Raw genomic sequence first — 12589 nt, forward strand, 5'->3', positions numbered from 1 at the left:
TATACAAATACTTGTATGGGTAAGCAAGCTTTTGCTAACAAACACCACTAACTCATAGAAATCTAATCAACTGAGAACAAGATAAAATAAGCAATTGGAGCTATGGTTTTATTTCTATTATTTTAAGCCATTTCAAGAGGAAAGGAAACTAAGGGATAGTTGCAAGAAGGAGAAAGAAGAAGGAAAAACTGGGGAGAGGAGGAGAGGAAGTGCTGCAGAGAAAAATACAGGCATCAAAGAGGCAGAGAGAGATGGGGTACAAACAGAAGTTGGGATGGGTGGGAAAGAAGGGGAAAGGTTAAGTGGAATAAGGACTAAGCTTAATGTAAATTTTCTAATCCCTTTTTATTCTGTATTCTGTTCACCAAGCTCAGTATGTTACCAATATCTATTATTCAGTCTGGAAATAGTAACTAAACCAGTTACTGTTTTGCTCTGTTTTTTAATATGTTTGACTTTTATTTTTTAAGTTTCAGAAGCTCCGCCTTACTCTCGGATCCTTATGACAGCTGTCTAGGTGAAGAAGGGTAAGGAGAGTGGCCTTCTCTATGAGTCAGGAGATCAATAACGTCGAGGAAGCATACATCAGGATTTGTGACTAGAGGCTACAGGGCAGAGGCCCAGTCCCACCATTTCCTAGCTGCATGACTGCAGCATGATTCCCAGTTTCTCTTAGCCTTAGTTCCCTCATCTGTAAAACGGGCAAATATAACAGACAATAAAAAATCTGCCTGCAGTGCAGGAGACCCGGGTTCAATCCCTGGGTCGGGAAGATCCCCTGGAGAAGGAAATGGCAACCCACTCCAGTGTTCTTGCCTGAAGAATCCCATGGACAGAGAAGCCTGGCGGGCTACAGTCCATGGAGTTGCAAAGTCGGACACGACTGGGTGACCAACACTACTACGACTTCTACTACTAAGCAATGATGGTCCTGATATGCAAAACACTTGGAAATAAGAGCATCCGAAAGCACTAACCCAAAGCTAAATTGTTCAAATTATCTCTGAGTACAGGGAAGATGATGTACTCTGCAAGTTTTCTTAGTGTGAACAGTAATAACCTTGTAGTAACTGCTCAATATAAACAACCTAGTCACTGGGACCATGTATTCCTTTTGCATAAAAATGGAAACTTTCCAAATAATAAATTAAAAACTGATTATTCCCTTCTGCTACTTTCAAAGCTGTCACACTGAGCCTCAGAAGTGAGTGAGGAAGTCCCATTCCTCAGGCCCCAGTAGGGCCACGCTTCTCCCCCTTTAACCCAGACTCATCTCCCCTCTGCCCAGAACACCTTCTAACGAAGGGACAGGGAGCAGGCTACCTCAGTGCTACTCACCACCACCCCCCCACCAGGCCATCACATCTGAAAGTTTCGAAAAAACTTTCCAATATCAAATGTCCAAATCGTGAACAGGAGTTTGTGTTTTAATAGGAAGAATTTCTCTTTTTAAAGTAATCTACATAAATTTGTACTGAGGTTCGAGTTTTACCTTTCAGTCTGTAACGAATTAACTGAGTCTTTTCTAAAGCATGAAAGGAAAGAGATAAAAAGTCAAAACAGAAGCAGAGAACACAACAAACAAACAAATGCTGTTCTTAATCTACGAGAACATAAAAACATCTGATAATCTGGAGATCTAATGAAAACAGCAAATTAAATTTTGAAAGGAAAATGACTTCATAAGAACTAATTCTATTTTGAAGATTACAAATTTGTTTATAAAATAATTGCAATGTTTAAAGAAGCATCACACAGGAATTCTTAAATGTCTTTATGCTGTCCAATGCACACAACTACAATATATGAGGGTCTTTCAACTAAAACTAAAAGCTCACCATATTTTCACATATAGCTGAGATTAGCAAACTTCACAATGATCATTTCTGATTAAAAACTGAAGAAATTTTATTTCATTTGCAGTGAGTAACCAGAAACAAACAAACAAAAAAGGCCACCATACCTAATCTAGGAGGAAACGAAGTGAAAGGAGCCATGATAAGTTCCACATGAGTTAAATTCACGAGGAAACATTCTTCTAGTTCTGGTATATCGTCCTGCAAAAATTCACCCATTAAATTCTCTACAATTACGCTCTCAAAGGAATTACGTCTCACAAGCTGCTGTTTGAAATTATCTTTTAAATATATATATTTAAATGGTATACAGAAAATATAAAAATTCAAACACAGAGTAGAAAAGATTTAAGTCAGAAAAAAAAAAAACATGTCTTAGCAATGATTTTTTTGGATTTAACACCAAAAACAAAAGCAATAAAAGCAAAAATAAAAAGTGGAACTACATCAAACTGAAAAGCTTCCTCATAGCAGAAGAAAACATCAGCAAAAGAAAAGGCAACCTATCGAATGGGAGAAAATATTTGCAAATCACAAAGATCCAAAATATATTTTAACAGTAGTATAAGTCAATAGCAAAACAACAAATAATCTGATTTAAAATGCAGAGGAATGGAATAGAAATTTTTCTAAGGAGGATATACAAATGGCCAACCTGTACATGAAAATGCACTCAATGTCACTAACCATCATAGAAATGCAAGTCAAAACCACAATGAGACATCACTTCACACCTGTTAGAATGGCTATTATCAAAAAGATATCAGTGTTGGTGAGAATGTGGAGAAAGGGGACCCCTTTACACTGTTGGTGAGAGTGTAAACTGGTGCAGTCACTCTGCAAAACAATATGAAGCTTCCTGAGAAACTTAAAAATAGAACCACCAGCAATCGTACACCTGGGTATTTATCCAAAGGAAATGAAAATAGAATAATGAGGAGGTATATACACTCCCATATTCATTACAGCATTATTCACAATGGCCAAGTTACAGAAACAGCCTAAGTGCCCATCGACAGATGAAGGGGTAAGATGTGGTGTATAAGATGGAACATTACTCAGCCACAAGAAAGAAGGAAATCATTCGTTTCGACAACCAAGATGGATCTTGAAGGCATTACGCTAAGTGAAATAAGCCAGACAAAGACATACTGTACGGTAGAACTTATATGTGGAATCTAAAAAGAAAAAAGAGTCATACTCATAAAACAGAGAATAGAAAACCAGTTGTCAGGGGCTAGGTGGGGAAGTTGGGGGTGGGGTAGGGAAGGAATTGTTAAAAGAGTACAAACTCAGCTACAGATGACAGATCCGAGGATCTAAAGTAAAACACGGTGATTCTAGCTGACAACACCTTCTGTGTAACTGATATTTGCTGGTAGAGTAGAACGTGCATGTTCATACACACACAAAAAGATAAACACATGAGGGGACGGAGGTGTTAACTAGATATGCAAAATCCTTTCACAATGTAAATATAACTCAAATCAACACAATATATGCTTTAACTATCTTCCAATTTTATATACTTTTTAAGATTTTACATAAGTTTACCATGCAGCATGGGCTAACTGTACTTCAATAGAGCTGAATTTAAAAAAATAATAATAATAAAATGATTAAACTTTTATACCTGATTATATGTTATCATGTGGAACCACATGAAATCATTTTATATTGATTTCAGTTTTTACCTGGACTAATATGTAAACCAATTATATAAATATACAAGCTTAATATTATTTTAAATATAATAAAAGATGGTAAATTGCTTTCATATCCAATTAAGAGTGAAGAACAGAATAACACGGTGGGAAAAACACAGGCTTTGTAGTCAAAGAGACCTAGTACATTTCTGTAATTTTAGTTGAGTTGTTAAAACTTTCAGCCCTCAATTCTGCCATCTTTTTTTTTTTTTTTTTTTTTTTGGGCCACACTGGGTCTTTGTTGCTGTGCATGGGCTTTCTCTAGCTGCGGTGAGCAGCAGCCACCCTCTAGTTGCTGTGCACAGGCTTCTCATTGCAGAGGCTTCTCTTGCTGGAGGGCACAGGTTCTAGGGTGGGTGGGCTTCAGCCATAGCGGCTCCTGGGCTCTAGAGCACAGACTCAGCTACTGTGGCGCACAGGTTCAGTTGTCCTGCAGCACGTGGGGTCTTCATGGAGCAGGGACCGAACCCATGTCCCCTGCATCAGCAGGCAGACGCTTAACCACTGGACCACCAGGGAAATCCAATTCCAACTTATAATGAGGGAAACAGCTACTTTGGGGACTTCCCTGGTGGCTCAGATGGTAAAGCGTCTGCCTACAATGCGGGAGACCCAGGTTCAATCCCTGGGTCAGGAAGATCCCCTGGAGGAGGAAATGGCACCCCACTCCAGCACTCTTGCCTGGAAAATCCCATGGACGGAGGAGCCTGGTAGGCTACAGTTCATGGGGTCGCAAAGCATCGGACACAACTGAGCAACTTCACTTTCACTTTCTTTTTGGGGGGATATTGATTAAAAATATGTAAAATTGATTAAACATAATGCATAGCAGATGCTTAACCACTGGACCACCAGGGGAAGTCCAATTCCAGTTTATAATGAGGGAAATAATAGCTGCTTTGGGGATATTGACTAAAAATATGTAAAACTGGTTATACATAATGCATATGGAGTACCTGGCCCTAGAGTGAGTCCCTACAGAGTGACAGATACTAGTGATGGTTAATTTTCATACAATACTATGATTAATGACTAACAAGGCAAGTGCTCAAAACAGGAGGACTAGCAAAACCACATCATCAGTAACTAGACAGACAGCAATATCTACACAGAAATCCAGTATATATATATATATATATATGAATACACAATATCAGTGTATATACCTCTCTCTTCATTTTATTTAATGGAGATATGTGGCCACATGAAAACTTAAGAAAATACAAGTCACTGGCTCTGTCTTCTATAATACACAATGAATTACGGAAGCAGCGATGTACAGGGACTGTCTCCCATCTACCCCCACCATACCCCATCCCCACAGAACAACTCTCCTCAGCCTGTATATTCTGTACATATCCCCCCGGCCTGGCTTATTTCTGCACATACAGACCTGTGGTCTTTTAATCTTGTGCTAATAATCTAAGAACCAAAAAGGTGACAAAGACCTAGGGAGAAACAAAGGAAACTTTGAAATTCTGTGTTCAGAGAATAAGACTCTGTAAACTAGACCCCTGAAAGGTGACTTTCTGCTTTAAAAACTAACATATCTGAGGAATAATTTATTTTTATTGTTACATTAACAGATACTATGTTTGAAAGAAGATCACCTTAAAGTTTCATCAAATCTTGTGTCGTATGTCACAGACTGAAATAATATTACCTTTCATCTTACAGTGTTAGAATTCTCAAATTATTGTATTAGGTCACAGTGTCATGGTAATCAACAAAACAAGAATTACTGACTTCAGATGGTAGATGGTTTAGTACTTACAATTTTGTAAATGTAAAAAGCTTCTGAGAAAATAAGAATTCTCAAGAAACAGAACCCCCAAAATACACAGTAATTGAAAATTCATTTTCTAAGGCAATATTACTCTCTCCCTTCCTCCACCCTCTGCCTCAGTCATCTCCTACCCTCTCCATAGGTATTATTTTCATAAACCTCTTGGAAGTGAATTTAGGTAGTTGAAACACCAGGTCCCAAAACAGCACAAGATTCTGCAATGTGAAAAATCATTTAAAACACAATTTCAGTCACTAGTGATTACTTTAAGCTTGACCATAATCACATCTTATACCATCAGCCTCTAGTGAGTTTCCTGCTATCTCTAATTCAACCAGTCTTAACAACTAAGACGCTGACCTACATGGCTTCACTGTTCCAATGAATCCTTCAGAGTAATCAAAATGCTCCTCTGGAATCTCTCAGGCCATTGCCATCTTAAAGGGGATTGCTCTAAAGAAATTTTCTTTATCAAAAGTTGTTTCTATAATAAAATACACTACAACAGATGACCCTATCTAGACAAGAACAGAATCCCTGTGTGTTAAAAAAAAAAACAAATCACAAAAAGAAGTAAGCTGATTTAAAGGCACCAGAGCATTTAATCGATTTCTACTTGTTACCTGGCTATTCACGTTTAGTGCAGCAACAGCGAAATAAGTGTTTTACCTCAAGGATAGTAATGTCGATGGCTCCTGCTGTTTCCCCTTCTTCTAAAATCAGAAAGCCAACGACCGGGACAAAGTCCACATCTGGCTCAGCGAGGTTTCCTTCTGTTTGGTTCTTTCGGCTCAACATTCCAGGAACTGTGGCATACGTGACATTAATTGCTCCTAAGTGAATTGGATGGGAAAAGATTTTATAATTAAATTAAAAAATAATAAAAAAAAGGAGGTTCAAGAGGGAGGGAACAAAGGTATACCTATGGCTGGTTCATATTGATGTATGACAGAAACCAACACAATATTGTAAGGCAAATATCCTTCAATTAAAAATAAATAAATTTTTTAAAATAACATTACAAACTTTTTGACTTTTGTAAAAGCACCTCAGTAGCTGCACTGTTGGCCCCCAATTCTTCACCCCTTCCTATGTTTCTGGCCTTTATCATGTAACGGCTCAGTGATATTGCGCTGTGGGCAAGGTAGACTGTCCTGCCTCTAGACTTTGGGTTGACTGTGTGATTTATTTTGGCTGCTAGCACAGAGACAAAGTGATTGTGTGCTAGTTCTGAGCCTAGACCTGATGGAGTCTGCATGTTTTTGCTCATCCTCAGGGCCTCTACTGGTGGCAGGAGAAGAATGAGAGGCATATTGGAACAGAGTCACCCTGGGCCAAGTCCAGCTCACTTAGTGGACCCAGAGCCCACCCGCTATCATATGCTGCTGAGACTGTATGACTATTTATTGTACAGCATTTTGTGACACTAGATAGTACAATATTCATTTTTTTCCCATTCCTGGTTTATTTTAGCAATGGCTTTCATCCACCCTAGTAGAATACTTAAAAAGCACCTGCCTGGAAATTCCATTCATTCTAGAGTAACACAAACCTAGAGATCCAAATTCTCTGTTGATGAAAAGCTTAATTGTTGTGTTAGCCTCCTGCAGCAAAACAAATCTTGATGAAAGAGCAAAATTTAACACTCCGTGTGGTTCATCACTGGCTTCTACGGTCAGAACAGCTGCATATCCTTGAGCGTCGAGCAGAGCAGCACCTGCTGGTGAAACTCCTAAGAAAGTCAGGGACCACAAGAAATTGAACGGTGATTTGGCATTAACTACTAAACACTTAAAATATAATCTCACTCTCTGAAACATAATAAAGTAAGCAGAAAGTGGTTACTGTTACTTCTCTAACAGAAATCTTTAGATTGACAAACAGAAGCTACCTTTTACTGTTCTTCTTAGGTAGTAAATCATGATTCTTTTTTGCTTGACCGATTATTGTTATTAAGTTGCTGTACTGGTCATCTGAATTACAGAAAGTGATCAGAAACTGAGGAAAATATCCAGATAACTTCCACAAATTACTAAATCTAATTTATCCCATATAACTGATCCAGAATCCAAACTGGGAGCTGGCGATGGACAGGGAGGCCGATGTGCCATGGTTCATGAGGTTGCAAAGAGTTGGACACAACTGAGCGACTGAAGTGAACTGAGTATAAAATTAATTTCATCAAATTCTACCTTTGGAGATGTATTTTATTCCATAGGAAATACTTGGCAAAAATTCTACAGTTTTTAACTGAATCTATAAAGATAAGTATTTTCATGCTGAGCTGATTTGTTTGGATCTAAACTGTTACAGGGCAGATGATATTTAAAGTAACATTTTTAAAATCGGTATCCACCTAATCATTAAATATAGATAGCAACTATTATTTTTTCTGAAAATAACATACCAGAAAAATAACAATAAAATTCTGCATTACCTTGTGTCCTGACATCATACAGAATGACCTGGTATACTTCTTTCTCCTCAGGAATATTGTCATCCAACAAATGCACAGATATTATTTTATTCAATGACCCCTGTATCAAACACAAAGAAATTCATCCCTCTAGTGTCACTGAGCACAAACTATCTTCTACTTTCATTGTCTTTATAAACCGTGCACCTAAACATAATTTCACTTAAACTGTTCTGTGGCTTAAAAAATAAATTATATATTAAAAAAAAAAAACACTGACTCCTAGGAAAATAGGCTTAAAGTAGATAGGGAACAAACTGGAAGATTTTGAGTGCTGAGTTAATGTATGTCAATCTTATCTAATAAGCAAAGTAGCACTACTAAAAATTCCAGACAATGCAATAAGTTGGAGAGATTTCTATGGCAGCAGTGAATGGGAATAACTGGAGTATGGAAAACAAGACTCGCGTTGTGGGGAAACCAGTTAACAGAAGTCAAATGTAATCAAGTAATCAAGGCAGAAGGTTATAAAGGTTTGGCTTAATATTTAGGCAGTGGAAATGAAGAGAAAAAGAATTAAACATGTCAGCAAACGAGAATTCCTATCAAGTGAGTGTGGAAAAGAGAAGATGAAGAGTAATAATAAAATAGTACTAACTTAGTACCCAAGAACTGTTTTTACATAGTTATCTTTCACCAATCATCTTCTTTCCAAATATCAGAAGAACACCTAAATGCAAGCTCAAAGACAATGTGTGAACAAGACATAAAAAGACATTTGTTTCTAGGGCTATATTAGCTGTTTCATAGCGGTGAAACATCTAAGTTCCAAGGGCAATTAAAGTTCCAAGAGAGTGAGGAGTAAGCAAAAAGGGACAAGAGTATCCATCATCTGCAGAATGACACAGCTGACACCAACACTGGGAGGGAAGGAGACCCAGAGGGCTCGCCCCAGATACGAAGTCAGCGTTTTCTGTTTGCTTAAAGGAGGTCTATTCATACAAGCACAGATACAAAAGCAAACCTCCTCCTGAAGTCTTAGAAATCCTTTGAGTTCCTAAGGAAGTAGCTCCCTCATCAATCTCTGTTAATCCTTGTATCACATCTTCAGAATTTTCCCATTTTCCTCACAAAACACAGTTTCCTCCAAGCAGTTCAGTACAGTTTTTCTTGGTGCTATTACCTCAGGAAAGAAGAGTTGACCAGTAGAGTTAGCAAAATTGAGTTCTAGGTTTTGCCCAATAATTTTCCAGTTAACAGTAACATTTCCTCGACCAGGGGGTGTTCTTATCACATGGAACTGTAAAGTTTCTCCTGCAAGTCAAATGTACAGATTGATGAATGTTTAATGTAAAATGAACTTATTCACATTTGAAGTCAACAAAACCCAAATCCCAAACATGCAACTGCTACAATGCCTTTTCTAAGAACATTACAAACCTGTTCTGTTTGCAATTTTCTAGAAGTTTTATACATGCTTAGCGTTTGTTAACACATTACTGCTGATTCCACTTCTAAATACTTCCATTTAGTAGAACTTCAGGAAGTTTAATGGGTAAAAGTTAAAAAGCACATGCTAAAATGGAAAACACAAACTTTTTATACACTCCAAAACATGCACCAGAACAGAAATGTTCTGTAAATTTAATAATTAAGTCCTCATGGTCAAAACTAGCAATAATACAAGTAAATTCTTTCTTCACTTCTCAAAAGGACACAAATTCCTTACACTGGTATGCAATGTGATTTTACACAATGCATGCATAAAAATGCTTGCAAATACCTGAAAATCACATTTCTTTAAATTGTAACTTACATATACCATCAATGATTTTGTTTTATAAAAAGAAATACAAAGGAAAAGTGTCAAATCTGTATATCATCCTCTGTAACTTCACCAAAGTTACAGTTATCCTTCCTGGATAATTGAGGTATTTTAGATACTTTCCATTCCTGACTTTTATCCTCATGTAATACTTTATAAAACTGAAGAAAATCAAAACAGACATCTCTTCTAAATTACTTAAAGTGAAAAGTAAGTTCCTACGGAAACTGGTGATGACTTGCTGAAAATATGCTGCATTCAAGATTTTGATGATGATGAACATGTTATATTAATGAAGCATATTACTAAAATGTAATAATAATTTTAAAGATAAGTGAATTAATGTTTAAAAAGCTTTAAAAGAACACATTCTTATTCAAATTTTATAGCATAGATATATAGTTGAAATCCATGCATATTCATTTAAAAAATCACTTTAATTTAGTTATCTAAACAAGTTAAATACTTCCGACCTTTTTTAAAGGAGAATAGCAATAAAAATATGAAGAGCTTTTCCAAATATATGTTAACTACCACAGCTTTTTTACTCTTGAAAATAAAAAAATTAAATAATTACTTCTAACAGGTTTCTTAAAATATCATAAATTAATTAATTTAGAGATTATCTTAATTTTAATTTGTTGTTGTTCGGTCGCTAAGTCGTGTCTGACTCTTTGCGACCCCATGAACTGCAGCAAGCCAGGCTTCTCCGTCCATCACTGTCTCCCTGAATTTCCTCAAATTCATGTCCATTAGTCAGTGATGCCATCCAACCATCTCATCCTCTGTCACCCCTTTCTCCTCTTACCCTCAATTTTTTAATACTAATAAACAAAAAATTTTCATACTAAATTTGAGCACACATAACTTTAATGCAATAAATTATTTGGGGACAGCAGAAAATATAAGAAAGCATAAACATCAGAAAGACCTCTAAATAAAATTTCCCAAAACAATTCAATATTTAATGTATACATTTTAAAATGTTTCTATATGAAAAAAAATTTTAACTGAATCATGTTAGTAGGCTATGACTTGGATTTTTTTGAAACATAAAGGAAACACTATTAGAATGCCCAAAGGTTAGGATATAACTGAAAGAATGGGTACAATCAGCAATAATTGCCATACCATCCAAAACATTTATACTTGTATAACTCAGGGGAATAAAACAAAGATACGATCATGAAACCCTAGAGCAGCTCTCTTGTATACCACGCAGAATTCCACAGGGGTTTATTATGGAAAGACATGGAGAGACCTTTGGAGTTATTAAGCCGTTTCACCTACAGTGTTGTCTGGTGACACAAATAAAAAGTTATATAGAGTATGGATTTCAAGGAAACATAGTAATATTTAAAAATAAAAATTATGTAAGTTTGAAAAACTACTAAAGACGTAATAAAAATACTAATGGCAAAAAAAATGTAGATCAATGAAAACCCATGTTGAAGGGGAACCTGTAAATGTCATAATAAAAAATTATAGTTCTAAGATGGTACATAGAGATTTGGGAATAAATGCACCATTAAAGGTGAAACTAAAAATGAAATGCTAAGAAGAAAGATGTAAAATCCTCCTATGAACTTATTACATGTAAAAATACTCAGTCTAATACCAATTTTAAGACCACTTTTGAAAATTTAACGATACCACGCAAGTAACTTCAAAGAAAATATGACAAGAAACACAATTTAAAGCACAACACACACTCATAAAAGGTAAATCAAGCATTCCTTAAACACATAATTGTCTAAAGCTACTGAAAATCCTATCAATAGTATACATGATGTGAAGATTTTCTATTAATAAAAAACTCTGCCTCTTTAAGGCAGACTGCTAAGAATCAGGTCCATTTGAAACGCTTCCTAGGAAAAATTACTGGAAAGCTATCTTCTACCTAGAGAAGGAGTCAAAGAATATAGGAAAAGAAAAAAATTAGAAATAGGTGCTCAGTCTTCTAAATATGAGGGTAGGACAGAAGACAAGGCCTAGAGAGGGAAAGTCAAATTTTCAGATAACAAATGTCTCAACATACTGCTTATAGTTTTTTCCCAGGATGAAGCCCTAGGGAGGGCCCTCCCCTACTGAAAAATCTAACTCCTGAAAGATCATCTTGATATGAAATCGAGAGTCTAGCAAAAGTCAGTGATACATTTCAACTCTAAGCAGATGATTTATCATATGCACACTTGGCCTAGCCTAACACAAACAAGAACTAGGCATAAAATTCGTTTTAATAACCCAGAGTGTTTCATCTGCTTGTTGCAAAACAAATCAAGATTCTTCTCACAAAGATAAACATCAACTACAATGTGTATAACAATAATGGAAAACTAAAATATGGAAAACGTGTTTTAATAGATTCATGTATACATGGTATACAGGTACCATCCAAATTGACCGTGCTCTACGATGGAAAATGATTTAAAACAATTACAGAAATACAAATAGTACGAAACACATACTGTCAATAAGAACAGTTAAGACAGAAAGTTGAATGCTTCTAATATAGCAGTTTGATAAATATTTTTTTAAAGAATCACATCTCTTGTTCAAATATTTGCCTACAAAAGATATATGCTGTCTCTAAGAAAAGGACATATTTTAAATCTATTGAACATGACATAATGATTCTGGTGCTGCAGAGCTGTGTGAAGTGAACCATCTCACACAGATTTATAAAGAGTGCATTTATACACAGCATGTGATAAAAACCTACTCTCCCATATTTCTCAATTCTGCCCATTACATTTGAAAGAAAGTAATATTTACCACTGGGCATCTATCCAATTGCCTTAGGACAAAAATGTAGAAGTAGGACTTTACAGAATTCAATATATTGTTAAACACTAGGGCAATTCCTCCCCATGAACTGAAAATGTATCCTAAAGCCAGAAGTTCAGCACAGTCCACATTTTAAAACCAGTCTCATAAATGAAACTCCAACACTAGGTCAAAAGCAATGTTAACACTGCCAAAAGCACATATGGCATTTTT

The 12589-nt window shown here is 36.1% G+C and overlaps 1 protein-coding gene across 1 annotated transcript in view; it reads right to left on the bottom strand.

Moving 5' to 3' along the window:
- Window positions 1-12589, bottom strand: part of ADGRV1 (adhesion G protein-coupled receptor V1) — a 542844-nt gene that overhangs the window by 405291 nt on the left and 124964 nt on the right. The window contains exons 35-39 of the mRNA XM_018050044.1: window positions 8948-9078; window positions 7786-7885; window positions 6901-7080; window positions 6018-6181; window positions 1964-2057 (exon numbers count right to left, since the gene is read on the bottom strand). Of these exons, the coding sequence (XP_017905533.1) occupies window positions 1964-2057; window positions 6018-6181; window positions 6901-7080; window positions 7786-7885; window positions 8948-9078 (669 nt within the window). The remainder of the gene's footprint in view (window positions 1-1963; window positions 2058-6017; window positions 6182-6900; window positions 7081-7785; window positions 7886-8947; window positions 9079-12589) is intronic.

This window comes from Capra hircus, chromosome 7 (assembly GCF_001704415.2).
Source record: "Capra hircus breed San Clemente chromosome 7, ASM170441v1, whole genome shotgun sequence".
In the NCBI taxonomy this organism is placed as follows: Eukaryota; Metazoa; Chordata; class Mammalia; order Artiodactyla; family Bovidae; genus Capra; species Capra hircus.